This window comes from Xiphophorus maculatus, chromosome 15 (genome assembly GCF_002775205.1).
Source record: "Xiphophorus maculatus strain JP 163 A chromosome 15, X_maculatus-5.0-male, whole genome shotgun sequence".
Lineage (NCBI taxonomy): Eukaryota > Metazoa > Chordata > Actinopteri > Cyprinodontiformes > Poeciliidae > Xiphophorus > Xiphophorus maculatus.
In genome coordinates, this window is record NC_036457.1 from 7,402,828 (window position 1) to 7,423,321 (window position 20,494).

General features: G+C 37.1%; 1 protein-coding gene across 1 annotated transcript in view; it reads left to right on the plus strand.

The window, feature by feature from the left end:
• fut8 (fucosyltransferase 8) overlaps window positions 1-20,494 on the plus strand; it is a 110,431-nt gene that overhangs the window by 74,266 nt on the left and 15,671 nt on the right. Inside the window, exons 5-6 of the mRNA XM_005803108.3 lie at window positions 5,550-5,664; window positions 11,987-12,224. Coding sequence (XP_005803165.1) covers window positions 5,550-5,664; window positions 11,987-12,224 — 353 coding nt within the window. The remainder of the gene's footprint in view (window positions 1-5,549; window positions 5,665-11,986; window positions 12,225-20,494) is intronic.

The window sequence follows — 20,494 nt, forward strand, 5'->3', positions numbered from 1 at the left end:
TAGAAAAACACACAAAATAAATTATAGAATAAATCTACAGGTGATTGAAGCCAGTTTGATGGATGCAGATAGAAAGTTTGCAGTGTTTTATTTCATAAACAGAAAATTTAATAATTTATTTTCCTAAATAAATTATCTTTAGCTAAACACTTAAGATAGCTTAAATGTGCCAGCAGAGACACTCATTAATCCCAAAGCTCTATGGAGCAAAATATATTGTTAAAGTATTTTGTGGAACGAAAAACATTGGGGGATTGCCATGTCTTTTCAAAGAAACTATGAATTATTTATATTTAATAATACATTTAAATTACATACATTTTTATCTGAAGCTTGTTTTTTTCTCCTGCAGTCAGAAAGTCACTTATTACCAGATGGTTGCAGTTTTGCTCCAATTTTTAAGCAAATACATAAAAATACTAACATTTTCCAAATCAGAATGTCTTTTAAACAGTGTTATCTTTCTTAAAAACTACCCTCCCAACCTTCATTTTCTGTTTCTGTTTTATTTAAAGACAACAACTAAAAAACTCCCACATTCAAAATAATAATAAAGAAAAAACATCAACCAAAATTGCTTCTTCTCTGCTAGGACTTGATTTGGATCCTGGCATCTCTAACACTGCTCAGCAGCACACGCTCCTTTCAGAATAACAAAGGACAAAAAAACACGCCCTCTGAATCACCTGAAATTAGCTGCAGAAGGAAAAGTAGGTGTCACATTCCTAGATGTAATCCTTCCTGAGGCAGTTTACAGGACCTATTGTCTCAGGCATCGCTGCCTAAGTAGCTTTCCAAAAAAGAGATTAACCACCACATACACACAGACTAACTGATGTGGCAAAATATCTTGTCTGTATTTACTTACCACGTCTCTCTCTTTTTTTGATTAACTTATGTGTGATAAGGATAGAAATGGGAGAATGAAAAGCAGCAAAAAGAACAAATGTGCAACTTCATCTTTTACATTCTGCTTAGGATAGGGCATGCTGTGTTCCGAGTACAGCCTTGGTCTTGAGTGTTTTACCGAGTAAAATAGAAATGGAGCTCTAAAATTGAAGTATGAAAGGATTTTCCTGCTTTTCCAGTGGAATCAGTCGTTGCATTACGAGCCGCTTTTTGGGCTCATTCTTCCTTTCGGATATGGAAATAATGTTGATGTTCACAGCTGGCAAGCAAAGAAACATATGTAAATCTGATAGAAGTAATGTGTAGTGATTCTGTGTTCGTAGAGATTCCTTGGCTGTATGCTAACCATCACTTAGCATTAGGAGTGCTAATTAAACAAACCTCGGGATCTGTCACATAAAAACCCATTAAAATAAATTTGAATTTGTGGCTGAAACATGACAGAATGTGTGTTATCTCACGCTACTTAGTTATTGAAAAAGTGTGCCTTAAATTATATCGTTTAATAGTTTACTTCTTATTACTGTGAGGCCCAAAAATAACAGGGTAGTATTTCAAACTTGCTAAGCAGCTTAAGAACTTGCTTCTGTTTGTAAAAGTAGATTTGTGCGATATTGCGATATTTTGTGGTTCTATTGTGATACCAGTAAAAATTATGGTAAAAAAAAAAATTTCTTCTCTGCAAAGTAGAGAAGTACTACAAATGTTTGATGTAATTATATATTACATCAAACATTTAATCAACATATGGGAAATATGAGAAATGCCCACCCCTATATGAAAGTCATACGTTTAACTTTAGGATAATGCCTTTCGTCCCCCACCTTTCCTGTCTGTTTTCTCTCACATGATCTGTTCGTAGTCTTGCTGTAATCTCAACTTGAAACTCTGTATTTGCATGTCCGGTCCTAACCTTGCAGGGAAATGCACGACCGAAATGTTTGAGTGGCCTTCACGCTGCACATATGAATGACCACAAATATTTATGTTGGCACACACAAACTCATCTGCAGGGCTTCAATGCTGCGTATACGTCCTCTGTCTCGGAGCCAGATCCCACAGGGCCTGTTGGCTGATTCCTTCTTGCTCCGTTTTGCGGCCAGCCAGGTGTGTTCCTTACCGCACTGGGCTTGTGATGGTTCCCCTGTGTGAAAATTTTTTAGATCCATTTACACACCACACACGCACACACACACCATGCCTGCTGCTTCAGAATGTTACAATGAGTGATGATACTGTCTAAGTTAGCTTAGAAAGACACTCTTCACAATGGCACACTGCTGAAATGAGACAGTGCGTTTCTTCTGCTTTGTGTGCATGTGTGTGTGTGTGGGTGTGTTTACATGGGCTGCTGAATACATGTGTAAGAGTTCTCCGTCGCACAGGATGTGACTGATTTGGGTCGAGAAGTGAGTAATAAATTAAGCTTGCGTAAGTGTGTCTGAGTGTGTGATGCGTTTGCCCTTAGCTGCATATATCAGAAGTCTCGGGCATGTCTGAGAGTGGATGGCCACGACGTTAGGCAGTGTGTGACATGCACTCGGATTTGCTGTCAGTGGGATGTAGATGGCAGACTTAATCCAAAATACAGCTCAGGAGCCAGAGAGAAGCTGCTGTTGTCAACCAGCATCATAGATGCATAGGTCGTCTTCGAATCTATAAATATCATATAGGAATTGAGTCTTGAAATGTTCAAAACCAGGAATGATTTGAAGGCCTTAAAATATATCAACATATCTGAAGCTCACCTTATTTTTTAAAGGATATTGTAATCTTCATTACAGGATTGTATTTTATTTAATGTTTTTTTTTTCAATTTGAAGAAAGCAGTACACATATTTGCTAAAAAAATATCTTCTGCTCATGATCCTGGCTTTTAACGAATAGGAAAAGTAGTAATCCGTGCTAACAATAAAGGTTTAACCCGACTTAATGTAAGATTAAAAAAAAAACCCAATAGATTATATGTATTTTTATATCATGTATAAGTCTGGTTTAAAAGTTATGCTCACAAATTGTTTTTTTTTTCCTGAAACCTTTGCATTACTCTCTGTTTTGATTTATTTGGTTCTGGTCTTTGTTTGGTCCAGCTGTATGTTATGAAATGTTATGAACGGACCGCTGACCAAACCAGTATAATTCTCAGTCATGTCATGCTGTTACATGTTAGTTGTTGATAGTATGCATAATTGAGAGACATGCAGTGCTTAATGTTTGTGCATACACAATCTAGTTTATGATAAACAAACAAATACTTATATTTATTATGCTAATTGCAGAACCTTATGGGTTTATGGCAACCACAGACCCCAGATAGCTTGACATTTATTCAATAATTTCATATTTATTGCAATCCAAGCATTTCTTGGCAATGCTAATATTGCGTACACTGATACTGAGATACATTTGCAATATGTGGCGCATCCCTAGTTATTGGAATCATAAGTCACATTCTTTACAGTAGGACTTGAGTAAATTATTTTAAATTACTTTGTTCTGAAAGTAAAAGACAATAAAATATTTTATTTGAGGTTCAAGACAAGTTGCTTCTCATAATAAAAAAAGAAAAACAAAAAAACCCCACACTTTTCATAACTAATTTTCCATGTCTCACATTCCTCTAACTGAATGCACTGAATGCCTCCATTCAGTTCACATAGTCTTGCAAACAGTGGAACTTTTCACCTTTGGTGGCTTATGTGAAACTCTGCTTGTGAAAAACAGCACTGTGACCTATTGGGTAAGTTCTACATAATGCTACAAGATTTAAGCGAGGTATTTCCCCCCATGCAGTAGGTATAAGTCTTTTTTATTTTGCCTCTGCTGTTGTCAGGTTCAGAGAACAGCAAGCAGTAGAGCATGCGAGTAAGCTGCTTGCACAAGCAGACTATTGTTCCTGTGGTTTATTCATACAGAGGCTGTACTGTAGTTATTGTGAGAAAACAGTTAGAAGATATTGGAACTTTACACCAGAGTGATTATTTTTAGGGCTAGTAATTTCTCAAAGGTCAAGATTATCCTGCAAAGTGGAGCTCTGGACTTAATAAAATTGTTCCGTTACAGTGAGATGTAAAACAGCTGCAAGGGAAAAGGTGGTTTCGCCCCATAAAGTTGCCAGTTCTACAGCCGTATTGTGCAGTTTATGTAAAAACAGTGTGTTAATTTTTATTAGTTAATAATAACACCCAAGTAAATGTAGCAATGTTTCCCTGCAGACAGCTAGCCCTCTGCTTGTAATTCTATTTTCTTGTTTTTTTTTCTGTTTAACTTCCCACGGCATCACCAGATGCAGTGTTTGGGCGCTGGGTGATTAAACACCAGCGAATGAGAGCTTGTGGCTGTGATCGTCTATCACCTTCATTCATACAAAACATGCTCCATTGGCGAAAAGTTAGATTTGAAATAAAATCCAGGAACAAAGCAGCTCCACATGGCTGCTTATCATAATGAAAGCCGAGCTCATGGCTGTTTTCATACCGATACGTACACCGGTTACTGAAGCAGGTATTGCCATCTGTTTATCTGTTTCTGAACTGCAATTTCACAGTTTATATTTGCATTTGGTAATCTACACCAGCACAAACACTACTCTCAAAATAATCAGATGCTCAAATAAACAGCAAGCTTGGTAAACAGACCTGTATGTGGATGCAGCGTTCTCCTGCCCTGGTGGTTACATAACTCATCATGTTTGTTTGTAACTTTTGATTATATCCACAGTACAGTTGCATTTAGGTTTTCAGCTTTAACCTCACTGCTACCTAAACTATTACCCTTCAGCAATATTCTGGTGACACTTACCATCTGGCAACTGGTAGCAAGCAGCCAGCACCTCCTTTTCTCTTCATTTTGTTTTTGTTTGCAATTCTACATGAAATGTATTCTGTCTTTTTCTTTACATTTTCGGTAGCCAGAGCTATAGATCAGGAATTAACAAACCGTTAGATAAAGATGGGGACATTTTTTTGTTCAATAGTGTTGAGAATACACTTTACTTAAAAACTTAAAAACAAATACCTATACTGTTTGCATATCCATAAAAGGCCATATGCTTTTTAATGTGTTTAGATTCTACTAACTTACTTACTAACGCCATACTGAAAATAGCTGAAAATTAAAAGTGATGAAAATGCAGACGTTTAAAAAATACATTGATTTAAATGCATATGAGTTGGATTATCTACAGTAACAACAATAATTAAAATCACATCCAAACTGCCATGATGTAAAAATATTTTCTTCTTTGTCTTTTCTTTGACTTCTTCATTGTTGTCTTCTTTAGTTTTTCTGCTTCTTTTTCTGCGCTCTTTAAATTTGCAAAGTTAATATTATAGCCTGGGATAACATTTTATAGCAACAGCAATAATACAAATGACAATAATAATTTTACCTGACTTGAGTTAGTATTATTATTAAAAGTGCAATTAATGAGTTTACAAAATATAAAATCCAAAAAATGCTTTGGTTTAATTTAAACCCTCCTCTCTGTTTTTATGTTGGGTTGTGTGTTTATCCTAGAAAGCAGAATGAGCATAACATGTTTTATAGAAAAAAGTCATCTTTATTCAGACTGTGTTTATATTCGGATGTTGGTTTAAAAAGTAATCTCATTGATTGAAAATGTGTGCTTGTTTCTACAGATCCATCATGACAGATTTATACTACCTCAGCCAGGCAGATGGAGTTGGCGAATGGAGAATAAAGGAGGCTAAAGACCTGTCAGATCTGGTCCAGAACAGAATCACCTACCTACAGGTACCTACAAACACACCTGCTGCTCAGGCCAGCTGGCCCCTATTCTCCTCCGCACAGAAACATTTAGACAAAGCTACATTGTTAGCATTCATCCGAGTGTCTGCCTCACATGGACGGGCACGCATACGCATTTTTCCGCTTTTTTTTGGCCTCATTTGCACCATCTTTATGTGCCAGCGTCAGTTTCCACAAGTAGCAGGTAAAAAGAATGAAAGCAGCCGGTTTCAGCCGCGGGATCTGACAAGCGGGATTCTTGTTATTTGTCAGCGTTTTCGAGTCAAACGCATACACACGCTCACATTCCAAAAGACAGTTGGAATGACATATCTGCAGACATGCACACACTGAAATGTCTATGCAGTTTAAAGACAAATACTCCCATGCCCAGTCAGCCACGTTGCTGCATGTTCAAAAAATACACACACACGCATAAACACCCCTACAGTATACATATATGATATTCAGGACTCATCCCCTGGCCTGAGCAGCCCCGCTCCCCTTCGCCGACTCTGCCGCCGCAGGCTTTTCGAACGGGGCGGTGCGTTGCGGCAGCGGGTCCTGCAGCATTAATGAGCCGGTGTGTTTGATGAAGAGGACCCAGTCAGTCTGGCTGGGCGGAGACGGCACCACTAACAGCTGCTGTCACCACTGCTGAGGGATCACACTGCTCTACCAGCTGCCATCACTAATTCATCACACACACCTTCATGCGCACGCGGTCGCACACAGACGGATTCACCCGCACCTACAAGCAACTGTTATTGAAGTTGAGCCATAAGATTGATGCTCGTGCTTAAATGCAAAGCGATAGCCTGTATACACACATGTGTGTGTGTGTGTTTGGCTCTCTCATGCAGTTCCATACATCTATATGTTTCACCGAGACAGACAGGCTCCTCCTTCTTGTACTGCTGTTGCTGCCACCTGCATCAGCTTTCCTCTTCTTTCCTGCCATAGCTAACTCCATCTGTCCACTCGCATCATCCAGCAGCCACGGCTCCTTCAGATGGAGCTCAGTTGTTTTTTTTGTTAGTTTTTTTTTACTCTGATATTTATTACTGTCTTGTTTATTTTTTGTATCTTCATTGCCTCCGTGGTTATTTTCCCAGCGATAATTCATCACAGACAAAATGCGCCTGGTAACAATGAGTCAAATCCCAGCTTTGTTGTGCTTTCTCATCAGCGACACAGTTCTCGTGGCATCATGCCATCGTCGGAGCTTTGTCATTGCTTAGTTCGAAGAATACATGATTACATGATGACAACCAGTAAAGTATTGCAAGAACTGTGTGAAAAGATTATTTATTTTGATTGAAAAAGAGAAAAAAAACAGGTTATGTATGTGGTTTCAGTGCTGTCTGGAAATCATGGAATTCAATTTTGCTCTTTTCCAGTTTGGAAAAAAAAGGGAAAAGTTTATCAGAGGATGGAAAATATTAGAATTTCAGGACTTTAACCGCTGCCCTTCCTTCTGTACTTCTTTCTTTCCTTCCTCTGTACATGTATTTATTCATTTATTCCTCATTTAGCCCTGATGTCCTTCATCATGTACTTTTTCCTTCCCTCCTTTCTCATATAGCTTTTCTTTCATCCTTGTGTCTTTTATTGCTGCCTTCTTTTGTTTCAGTTCTTCCTAGTGGATATCCTTTCTTACTTCTTCACCTTATTCCTTGTCATCTTTCTTGTGTTCTTCCTTCCCTCCTTTATGACAACCCCTCTTATCTTACCTGTGTCTTTCCTTATTTGGTTCTTAATTCCCTCTCTTTTGCCCTTCCTCCTGTTTATTTCCCCTGTGTCCTATCATCCTTTTCATATGTTCTTCTCTCGTTCCTTGTCCTTCTCCCTTGCTGTTTTAATGTTCCTACATCTTTGTCTTCATGGTTTTCTACCTGCCCTTCTTCCTCGTGTCGTCCTCTCAGTCCCTTTAGGCGTTTTCCTTCATTCCACTATCGGCTGTAGAAATCATTGCCACAAGCTTATGGTTAACGTTTTTTGTTTGTTTGTTTGTTTGTTTGTTTTTTATTTTGAGCTGTAAACAGAGGACTGCAAAAGCTGTAAATTTTAATCTGAAAAAGCCTGGAATTTGTACGTGGTGTAAACATTTGAAGTAAAAATGTGATTTGGCCATTGTAAATGCTGTTAAAATATAAATAAATGTGGCTCAGTATACATTACTCAAAAAAGAGAAAAGGGTAAATACACAAGAAAAGTTGATTACTGTGAAATGCAACGGACATGTTTCCTTCCTTTTTTCTCAGTATAAAAAATGTGATCAGAAAAATGTTTAAAACACTTAAAAAAGGAGCTAGAGGTTGTTATACCAAGAAACAGATACCATCAAAATAACAGGAAACAATGTATTGTCTGTTTTTTGTCGAATTGAGGGCATTTGGGTAAAATGACTGTGATATCTAATAACTTGATAACTTGCTTTTCACTCCCCAAACACCTTCTTTTTGTTAATTGTAACACCTTGTCTCCTCGGCTTTTATTAAAGCAGCTTTCGGTGGTGTCATGCAGCGTCCTGGGATCTTCTAATGCCAGACCTCTAATAAACATAATAGCATAAAAGCCCTTGACCAACCAGTTATTGTTACATTTCTGCACATGGCACATAGTGCCACGTTCTATTTTGAAAACTGACCTGATTCTTTCTGCCTTTCTCATGTATTTGACATCCTGTCTACTTTAGCAGATTTGCACAGCTTCCAAAATAAACCAGGTGGGTTTAGCAGAGGGTCATTGTGTATAAACCAGAGCCAAAAACTGAAGCTTGTCCTAGCGTTAAACTTAAACAACCACACCAGTCTCTAAACTTATAGAACATCTATTTAAAACAATGTGATTAAGTGTAAATTGCTCATAAAAACAGCTGGAGCTCTGGGTGGTTTTTGAATAGCCCTGGAACTTATTAGGCTATTTTTACTTATAAACAATACAATTAGTTTGTATTTATTACCTTTAAAACGTTGTATATCCACATGCTGCACCGTAGAAGCGCAACTACTTGAGCAGGCGGCTGGTGATTATTCTCACAGTGTTTCAGTTCTGTATTAATGCGGTTATTAAAAAGCTTTTTTTTTCCACAGTCAGAGAGATGTGCAAATAACTGGAGATGGAAAAAAAAAGTTTCTCCGCAGAATCAAGTTGGACGTATTTTATCCAGATCGAATTAATAAGGTGTTCTCAAACATGTCTGTCATCATTTATAAAAATGGTGACAATTTTTTCTTGTTAGAGATGATGGAGGGGAAAAAACAGAAGAATTTTAGTAAACCATAACAAGTGAAGTATTTGGTTTTAGCTGCTGTTTCACTCTTTTCTGTCCAGCCCTAGGACTATATTTCTGGTTCAGTTCATATCTGAACCAGAAATTTAGTTCTGGTATAACAAAGTTATACCAGACTTGTTATAACATATAACTTTGTTAGTTGGAAAGTAGGATGTTCTTACACATATGGTGCTTTTTTTCTAAAATGTAAATGTCTCATGATGATTATGATTGTGATCAATTCATCTATTTGTTAATTATTGTTCTCATCTATGTATAAAGTCATCTTTTTGTCTATTCAATCTACCCACTGTAGAAATATGCACATTTAACATTTTACTTTGTATTTTGAAATTGACTTTAAAAATGAGGAATTTTCTACTGAGCCTCAGACTAAAAGCACATTGACTTTCTGTTGCTGAAAAAAATCAATTGGCTGTAAACTGTCAACAAAACAGGTTCAATGTCATTAAGATTTTTTTGGCGGACCATTATTCAGAGTATTTGAATTTTTTTATTTTTTATTTTATATTGCTCATTAAAACTTTGGTGAAATCTGTCAGTGTTGCACTGCTGGTGTTATTTTTTTATTTCTAAAATAACACCAATAAGAATACAAAGCCTGATATGAATATACCAACAGTGATGAACTGTTCTTTTATTACTCGAGGTCTTTTGCCGGTGGGAGCACAGAAAACGTCCTACATTCACTTTAAGCATCTTGAAGTGAGTGGATAGGGGGAGCACTGTGGATAATTACCTGAGGTTATTATTCTGTCATATTCAGTTGGTTTCAGCCATCGCTCCTAAACCAACAATAACTCTGTGGTCTGCCCGAACCCGAAGCGCTCCGCTGCTGACCCTGGGTGATAATATGTGAGCAGAATATCATTTAAAGAGGTACTTAACCTACAGTACGCTGCCTGTGCGTGCAGCTGGCGTCATTATCCTTGAGCCGTTCCAGCTCCACCATTAGCAACATCGGGTTCCATTGACGGCGGCTTTGCCTCGGCACGACTCGTGCCATAAAATGACCTCACGCAGATACAGTGACATGCCTCTCTATAGAGAAAGGAAGCTTTGAGAAGGTCGTTTGTAATCAGATGCCACTGACTGTAGATTTTAGTGGGTTATCTTACACCCATGGGGCTAATGGTGAACTGGGATTCTGAAAATAGAAGGAAATACCTGTGTGGGTTGCCGTGTCCCTTTTTGCGGCCGTTGTACTTTGAGTTATCGAGAAAGAGAAGCGTTAATCAGTTTTGGCCATCTTCCTGTCCTCTTTTGCTAATTTGTTTTTTTTTAAATACCATCTTTTTTAAAAACTTTAATCTCTCCTTATTTTTTCTCTCTTTTTTACTCTCTTGTTTTCCCCTTTACTTCTCCTGCTAGCGTGTGATAGGCAACGTTAGCCGGTGGGTGTTAGGCGGCCTGATTACTCTGAACTATCCACAGCTGCAGCAGCCTAATGAGGAAAACACTCCCATCAGCGAATAATTGCTGTTTAGGAAGCCGGTTGGCTTCCAGTCGCTCAGATCGGCTGCAGAGCGGATCACAACCCGCCCGGCAACTCGTCGGTGACATAGCGTGCAGCAATCTGTTGCGTTCCACTTGTTCTGTAGGTAAAATAGACGGTTTATTGTTCCTTCTCCCAGCCCCTCTTATTCGATATTCTTCCCTTCAAACTGCATAACGTTGCAGCTAATTTTTGAGCTGATGAATTGAGAGAGAGAGCATCGGAAAATGAGAAGGAGGAAGAAACAAAGGATATTAAAAGATAGGACGCCAAGAGAGCAGAGGGACGGCTTAAGAATTAGCTTAGGAGAACCACAGCGAAGTAAAAGCATCACTGAAAAAGGGAATAAGAGAAAACAAAAACAACAATGAAAAGATTAAAGGATAGAGCTGGCACTATTCTTTATTTTTCATTTTTTCTTGTTAACAAATCACCGGAAACGACTAGACCTGGAAATTAGTCAGTGTCTGTCAGTGGCATTCAGCCTATTTTGAAAGCAATCAGTAATTTTCCAAAACAGCTGCTAAAGAGCACTCTATCTTTTATTGAGTATCACCCAAACAAAAGCCAAATATAGATTAAATAGCTCTATATTCTTCAGGAATGAATAACTCTGTAGTGAATATCTGGGTTCCTACACAGATTTGAAGTCTGGAATTTGATTGAGGTATTCTCCAGACTGGGATTAGCAAAGACAAAAAAAAAATACAACAGAGTGGGAAGAAATATGCAGATCTCCTCTGACACTCAATTTCCCATTTTTGGTTAAGAAAAATGCAGACCCATTAATCTCTCTATCTGTCTTTTCATCCATTCATTTTAGATTCCTTCCTTCATTTTTCCCTTTCTGTTCCCCCAATCCTTCTTGCTTTATTCCTTCATTCTTTCCTTTCTTAATTATTTTCCTGCTTTATTCATGTCATCCTTTGATCATTTTTCTTTCCCTGCATTCTTTCTTTTTTGCTTCAATCTTTGTTGTTTGTTTTTACTCCAGTCCATCCATCCATTGCAGGTAAAATCTGACCATTGTGTAAATATCTGCTGTAAATTAATAGTGAACGTTTGTATTTGCTTGTTTTTTAAATCGTCAGAAATATCTGAGAATACAAAAGTAAAAATTTGAAAGTAAAAAGGTGCAGGAAACCTGGTCAGATGGGATCTTCAACACACAAAATTATCCCCGGAATTGCTTTTTTGTTGAAGAAAGACAACACTGATAAATTTGCATGTCCTTAAATAAAAGGGTCTTTTTGATTACAACAAAATAAAAAGTTTAGCCTCTTTCAGTAAAGCAGAATGATTGAATAAAGAGACAGCTGGAGATAAATAGAAGAGATCATTTTAAAAGACAAGCTAGGGGAAAATCATGAGTAGGCAACATAAAATTCAGAGTTCAGCACAAGACCGGCAATGAAAACTAATAAAACAATATGAGCCATGTGTTATTACGTGTCAGAGATCAGTCTTCTAAGAAACTCAAGGTGAAAGTTGAGTTATAAAAAAAACGTTGAAACACTCTCTCCTTTTTCTCCCAGAATCCCCCAGATTGCAGTAAGGCGAGAAAGCTGGTGTGTAACATCAACAAGGGCTGCGGTTACGGCTGCCAGCTCCACCACGTCGTCTACTGCTTCATGATCGCGTACGGCACTCAGCGCACGCTCATCCTGGAGTCGCACAACTGGCGCTACGCCCCCGGCGGCTGGGAGACCGTCTTTCTGCCCGTCAGCAACACATGCACTGACCGGTCCGGGGCTTCCACTGGACACTGGTCAGGTGGGTACTTCCCCAGTGACGCAGTCACACTATGAGCTGCATCTAGCGCTAGTGCAGCGCTAACGGCAAAGTGAACTAAGCAGCTGCTCAGTGCTTGGGTTTTCACACAGTTCAGAAGTCTATTATTTGAACATGTTTATTGAGAATCAGAGTATTTATGTACAATTAAATTTGATTTATTGGTTTCAGTGTAAAAAAATTTGACAATTGTTTAACATTTAAATTTAAGATTCAACGGATTAGCACGTTTACTTCCTAAAGCACAAAAATAATATTCATAAGTTGATTATGGTGTTACCATAGCTACAGTCAGATGCTATGAGTTTAATCTTTGTGATTGAGCTTCAAATTCATCTCAGCAAATAATAGCCAATTATCACTGATTGCATTCCAGCTTGGTCCATTAAACATCTCCAAAGGTTTGCTAAACATTCCACCAAATATATAGATTTAGTGAAATGCTGTTAGTGGTAGTGATGTTCTTAACAGGAAGAGAGGCCCCTAAATAACAGAGGTATGGACTCGAGTCATTAAAATCAAGACTTGAGACTTGACTTTGACTTTTACACCAATGACTTGGGACTTTACTTGACTTGAAGCTGTTTACTTGAAAAGACTTTTGTTTGAAAAGGTAATTGTAAGGATCCTGAACGTGACACTGTGGGATAGTTCTGAGTTCTGAATGGTAATGCAGCACGTTATTTTGTGTCTTGGTTAGTGATTCTGGCTAGTTTGATTCAGGCAACATGTTTTTATCAATACTGAGATGTGAAATTGGCTGTAGATTTAACCCCACTTGGACTGACAGATATTTATTTTACCATCACATCCAAATTCAAAACCACTGTGCTTTATGTGCAATGAGTGCATTGTGTGTTTGATTTTAAAAATAACACATGGTCTGTTACTTACATTTAACATAATTGGAACATTGTTTAAAAAAAAAAGGACTCAAAAGGACATAAAATTCCAAGCTCCTGTCTTGACTTGACTTGACCGTCTTTACTTGAGTCTTGACTCGGACTTGAGGACAAAGACTTGAGACTTGCAAAAGAGTGATTTGGTCCCACCTCTGCTAAATAATAATCTGCTTAGGGCCCCATGTAACCTTGGGCCACCTCTGCTCTATCACTGGCCCTGCCAGCAGTAATTATGATAAGTTACCTAATTATCTTTTTTTGGAATAACCCCATCTAAAAAATGTCCCTGGCCTATTGTTCTCATGTAAAAGTAAAGTTTGATGATTGTTGCTGCAATGCAGGATGAGGTTACTTTGTATTGGCCTTATTGCAGAAAAACCCAAGAACAAATAATTTGGGATATATTTCCTATAAACACATCCGCTGCCCTTCTGTCTTGTTTATGCTTGCAGTTTTCAACTGAGTCGATTAATCCTTTCCTTACATCATATCCATTTCAGCACAGGACAGAAATAAATTCCACCAATCATAGCAGGCTTATGAAGTTTTAATTCTGCGTGTTTTTCTTAGTTGCAGTCCCTGGACTGGAGCACGAATTCACTGATGGCTCTTATATTTTCACATTAAAAGCTGCTGCTGGGCAACGTAAACATACTTCTGCCAAAAATCCATTTTGACATCAATATTTAATGTCATCCGGAATATTGAGACAGTGTTTTTTTTTTTTAAACTTGCAACTACTTTTTCACATATTTCTTCTCTAATAAATTATGAACATACAGTCAGCGATATGTCTGGTATGTGCCTTTAAATTTGTCATGTTTCTATTAAGAGTTTTTTTTAGCATTGGTCTAAGTAAATGTCCATTAACTCAGGTTCTGAGCACATTATATTTTTAAACTGAGGTTCCTTGTTACATTTCTCACTCTCGCTCATACATGCAGCAGCCCAGTCATGTCAGCACGGCCTTGTGTTGTTGGCAGGACTTTTATTTGTGTTTGGTGAAGGTTAAAAATTCATCAAAGTTTTTAATTTCCTTGTTCTCCACCATTAAAACATCTTGTCTTTTATTCAAATAAGTCTTTACTGTAAACAACAAAAATCCATTTAATAAACAGCACAAGAAGCATAAAGTTATATGCGTTAAATTAGGTTTTGTTGGGGGTTCTGCAATTTCATGGTTGATGTACAGTGCTCTCCACCGTTATTAACACCCCAGCTAAAGACGGGTTAAAAGTAAATTAGTATTTTACTGTAGGAACATTGTCCCACTCTTCTCTTCAAATTGGTGAAGACAACCATACATCCTATTAAAGGAAGGTAGATGTGTTTTGATCTTAAAGAGTCATGAAATGCCCTAAAGAAAATAGCTACTGTAAACAGTTTTTATAGCGAGCAAAAGCAAAACTGGACAAGGACTCAAGTCTTGTCTTGTCAACGCTCACAATGCAAAAATACAGTAGAAGAAAAAACTCTAAACCTCAGAGTTGAAGAGCTGCAGAAAAGAGAGACATCTTGGGGTCATCAAGTTTCAGTCGTAACTATTAGACGGCTTCTAAATGCTAACTGGCTGCTTGAACATGAAAAGCAATCTTTCTGTTAGGCACAAGCATAAATTACGTTCAACAACATTAACTCTTTTACTTATTTTACTATTTTACTTAAATCAGTGATTGTGTTGCATATTGTACATCTATAACCAGGATGCTCACTCAACTTTTTTTGCACCGTTACTTAAAAAGCTTATGAATTTATTTTCACCTTTAAATTAGCTGCTAATCCCAGAAGTTTGCATCCCTCTGTCACTGACATGCTTATAATTTTATTTTATTTTCTGCAAAGAAGGCGAGCTTTATGCTTTTATCTTTCCTATTTAATTGCTTTTTACTCATTTCATTTTAGGTCTCATGAGAGTGTCTGACGCAAAAAAGTAGTTTATGCACCAACCGAGGGGCAACAGGGACGCGAGATGACAGAAAAACATGCCTCTGTTGCACAAGCTGTATATGGACTTGTGTGCATGCTGAGCATTGAGGTTGCATCCCGCTGAGTAAAAAGCAGAGATATCATTACTGTTTCAGTCGCGATGGTTGTTTGGTTGTCTGTTGCGGTTAGTGACTCAGACAGATGCTGGTGGTTTACTTGAATCCTGTTTATTATCATTCGCTCCCATTTTTAGAAAGTAACAAATTGGAACTTTGAAGAGAAGGCACAGCTTTGCATCAACTTTGTGCAAATATCTCCCAGCCCATATTGCACACTGGTGTCTTGTCGCTTTTATATTTGCAGCATATCTGTAGCTTTTATGCAACCAATGACCGTCATTTTTCATTCTGCAAAAAAAAACTAGCCATAGGTAGTTTTTTTTTTATTTTTATGAAACACAGATGATCCCGATTGCTAAAGGCCTGCAGCTCTGTCCAGCACTTACAACACCTTCATGTGTTCAGTGTATATCGCTCAGGTCTCTCTGTGTATGTTCCAGAGAAATGCTGCAGCAGCAGCAAAAGCTTTAAACTTTTACAGGCAGGAGTGGGCGTGCCAATAGAGTTCCCCAGGATAGAAATGGGTTTATAAGATTTCGTTTCTCTGTTCTGCTTCACTGCCAGTGTTGGCTGAGGAACAGTAAGTGGTGTTTGTGTGAGTGGGATTTTCCCACTTTATAAGCCATTACAAAAGACATGACGACATGGAAATAAAAACTTAATAAATTACCTGTAGTTCTGCACTCAATTTAAATCCTCATTATAATACAGTGCTTCATAAAAGTATTTATGTCATTTTATTGAGATTTTGTGACAAATAGTCACAAGGTACCACGTAATTATAGTTATGTGGAAGGAAAAGGTTACATGATTTCTAAATTGTTTTACAAATATAAGTAATCTAACTGGTAAATAAAGTTCAGCTTTGTGGAATTTAATATCAGTATAAATACAGCTGTTCTGAAAGGGCCTCAGTGGTTTCACACATTGACTGTAAAAGACTCAAACCATTGTCAGTGGTTCAACCTGAAGATACTGCCAGTTACAATGAAATAATTTAGATTAAAGTAAATCCATCCCTTCTGACTAAACTCAGGCTATTTTCCAAATAAGTTCTGGTAGAATTTTAGGTTTCAGTGTTTTTTTTAGTTTTGTGACATCTGGGGGCAATTGGTGGCACTTGGTTTATTTAGCACTGTCACGGTAAAGGGACTTGAATACAAATGCCGGCTACACTTTTCAGATTTATAAGTGTGAAAAAGGTTAAAAACTATACATCATTTTATTCTCCTCACAGTTTTACTCTGTGTTGTGGAGGGTTATCACACAGAATCTTGACAAAATACAAGTTTGTTTTTGTAACATAATATTTTACAAGTTTCAGTTGTTACACATTTTTGCATGTATATTTACTTCAATACGCCGAAAAAATTTAAAGGACTAATTAACAGAGTTTATTTATGATCTTAAGCATTTAGTGCGGCCTTTTACCTCAATTATTTTCTCTCTCATAGCTTCTCTGCGCTCATCTTTGAATTCTTTCAGCTCTATATTTGTATCTTATTGCTTCATTTGACTTGTGCTCTCCTGGGCTCCCTCTTCTTATCTCCTGCTCTCCCATTGCCTTTTCTCTCATATTTTCTCGCCTTTCATATGTCCTTTTTTTGCTTTTTAATGTATTTCCCTTCTTCCCGTTTATGTGAGTGGTGTGTGTATTAAAAGTTACATTTTAAGGACCCATATGTGCCATATAATATAATTCACGCCCAACAAGCGATTCACACTGATTGATTAGTGTTTGCATATGTAGGATAACACTGTAGATACAGGCTTTTTAATGTAAAAACTGTCATTATTGGTTTGTTTCTGTGACTTGTAGGTTATAGAATTTATTCTGTGCTGTATTCCTGAAACCAAAACACAACCTATTCTTTGTATTTATGTAAAATGTGCCTTCAATGTAGTTTTTCATGTTGTTTATGCTTACATAGGGGTGAACTTTTCTGGAGCCTAATGCCTCAAACCAGCAAAATTCCAATTTCCCCACAAATCATAACATGGATAGCCTGCTCTCTTTTAAGTGCTTCTCTTGGGATCTGAGACGCTTACAGACCAAAAGAAGATGCATGCTATGTGAGTCTGTGACATGGTATTTCTGTCAAGAAAACATATTGCTTTAGGGGAGGAGGAGAAGATAAAGACAAAGATAGCGATGGAGCTATTATTGGAGCCGCTGATTTTCTTCTTGCAAATGCGAAACGGAGGAGGGGGAAAAAAAACAAAACATTGCAAGAAATGCACATTCACACAAACATAACCCTCAACTCGGATTTGCTCCATCGCAGAGATTAAATGGCTTGTGGCCTAAAAAAAAGTGGAAAATAATATAATTCCAAATGAAAACCTAACCGTTGGACAGACAAGGAAATATAGATTAGTGATGGCCTGGTCAAATACAAAAATGAGACATTTTATTGTCTTTAGAAAGGTTGGTGCAGATCCTCAGCCATCCAGGATAATGGATTGCTACATGTTATAAATAGAACTGCAAATGTTTTTTGACGTCTTCATCCTAAATCCAAAATGCTTTTTCAATTTTAAAAATGAGTTGGTAGTATCATACTTTAAAGTTGTCAATAGTCAAACCTGAACTGGCCTCCTTGGGTCACTAATGGGGCTGTTGAGGCCAGATGAGACACTGGAGATGCCCTGCATTCATTTCAGTGTTTGGGTTGTCACTTGACCATCCAATCATTATCTCACAATGAACAAAGCAAGTTGTTTTGGCTGCATGTGTCAGTGTGTCAATTTCTGTAAGACGGCCTGGGAATATGAGTCAAAGCTTTTGAAAAATGAAATCTGAAGGCCTGTTTAGGGATATACGTCTCAAGAACATCTTGAGATGTATATAAACTGCTAAGTCTTGATTCAAAGACAGTTGGAAAATGATTGTGGTTCTGACCAGTGTATAATAGTATGAACATTAAAAAAATGATTTATGCAATATTTAAATCCCTGAAGTAAAAACTCTCTGCCTTAACATAAATTTATTTGATCTTACTTTGATAGAGTAAAATTTCTGATTCCTACTTTGGCTGACTAGTTTTAATTCGAGAATTAAATGAAATACATAGTGACCTAAAAGAAGAAAAGTCCTTAAGGTTTCTTGAATCTAGCAGAAATGAAAGAATCACCAGATTGCTGCAAGTCAGTGACTCAATGACTAACTGAATCAAAAAACTAACTTTTTCTAACTAATATCACTTTGGAATGCATGCAACTGACTTAAAGTCGAATTGAATCGTCTATATTTCTGTATATTGACTGTGATGTCTTGATTTTGTTTTGTTAAATGCCTTGAGAGATTATTTGTTGTAAAGCTGCGCTATAAATTAAGTGAATTAAATCCCAATGAATGCATTGAAGCATTGAAGAATATGTCCCAAACATTTGCCTCTAATCAAATTGTATTACAAATCATGCTGTTTGCTAGACTGATGGAACCAAACAAAGAAAAACAACAAGTTTTCAGTTTTGATACATTTAGTGACTACAAGGAAGAATTATTTGACCCGCAGAACATATCACCGCTCACAGCCGATGAAAGGGAAGGCTGGTGATTTTCTTTCACCGGCTCATTGATTCCCGCAACACTATTTGAAATATTGAGGCATTTTTAAGGGGAAAAGCACAACTATCCCCATTTGACAGCTTTTGGAATATTACTTTGCATTCATGCTGTGAAGAGGTTCTTCCTCCAGGCCTTTTCATTTTGATAGCTACATTTTATATTCTTTAATCTTTTTAAAAGAAAAACAGGTTGAAGCAGCAGGGCAGTTTGCCCCCGTCCCCAGTTTATTCCTCCATTTCACACTTATGCGTTACCATTTCATCCCCTCCGACAATAATGTCTAACCTGTAAACAAACCATTTTGTACCCATTTGCTTAAACCATGTACGGTACTGGAGATAAATGGTCGTAAATTATTGTGTATATTTTTATTTACAGACCGTGTGAGCTTTGTGGTCCACTCTATTTTCAGCTATTGTGTTAAAGACGCTTGTTTAGCTCACTTGACTCAGAAGACATAACACATAATGGGGAAAGTAACTATTTTTATGGATATATCTCACTTTTTGAAGTCATGTTACTGAATCTCTTCTGAAATTACTATAAGCTGTAAAGAAAACTTGCTTTGAATGGTCAACTGTCCCAGGGGGGTAAGAAACGTCCCCTTGACGAATTGATATGCTCAATATTAAGTCTTCCAATAAACAATTTCATTTCTTGTTGGGTTGGGGTTGAATTACAACTGTAAATTTACAATTATTTGGTGAATGTGAAAAATAACAAGTAAACCTGTAAGATATCATGGCTGCTTAAAAAAGACAAAAAATGTTTTTGTTTAGACAAAAAAAAAACAATTCCATTAACCTGGTACACATATTTTTAAGGTAATCATTTAAATTGAACATAATTAGCAAATACAAAATTTTTATTATTATAATGTCAGTAGTGATTTTTCCTTTAATTGTTCAAAAGGGTATAAACATTTAACATTCCATTGCTTTAAGGAATTGTAATAAAAACTTTATTGTTTCATTGTTTTAATACAATGTTTAATTATTTTTTTGAGAGACTCCTTCCTATTTCCAATCAGAAACAAATCTTACCCAAATTAAGCTTCTTTAGAGGAAATACAGATTTTATTAGAAGTTTTCTACAATATAGTGTTTGCTTTAGTTAAAATATTCAGCGACAATTACAAAAACCAACTTTACTCTTCTGGGTGATAGATGACAATGCCGATGAAGTGTCATCCATTCCTTTTTCCTATTACCTTTTGTTAGAAGCCATGACAAAAATATAGAAACTCGAATAGCATAATGCCGGGATTTTGATGATCTAATAATAAGTGTTAATGCCCAGACCTACTCCTGTTGCCTTATCTCTGCATATTGTTGCATCTTTGAAGCAAAGATTAGAACAACTGAAGGTTCCTTCTCTGGCTAAGTTCAAATTCATATGTAGAAACCCAGTTTATCTTTAAAACCGTGACTGGCTGACCAAAAAAGATAATTTGTCCAAGAAAGTGCACTCCTTTGTGAAAATATTTCTGCATTGTGCGTGATGCTGAGAGCAGAAGGCGAAACATAATGTTCCCTGACATGCAAAGACTGAAACAAGAGATCTCAAAGATCATAAATTCTGTCTCAAATGTATTATGAATGGAGAAGCTCAGCACTTTGTGTCTTGATGGTGTCACTCTCGGTTCTCCAGTTTCATAGTCTCTTATGAAAGATTTATTGGGGCCAGTACACATCTTAGACTCCAAATACAATACAGGAACTTTTCTTTTAGTTC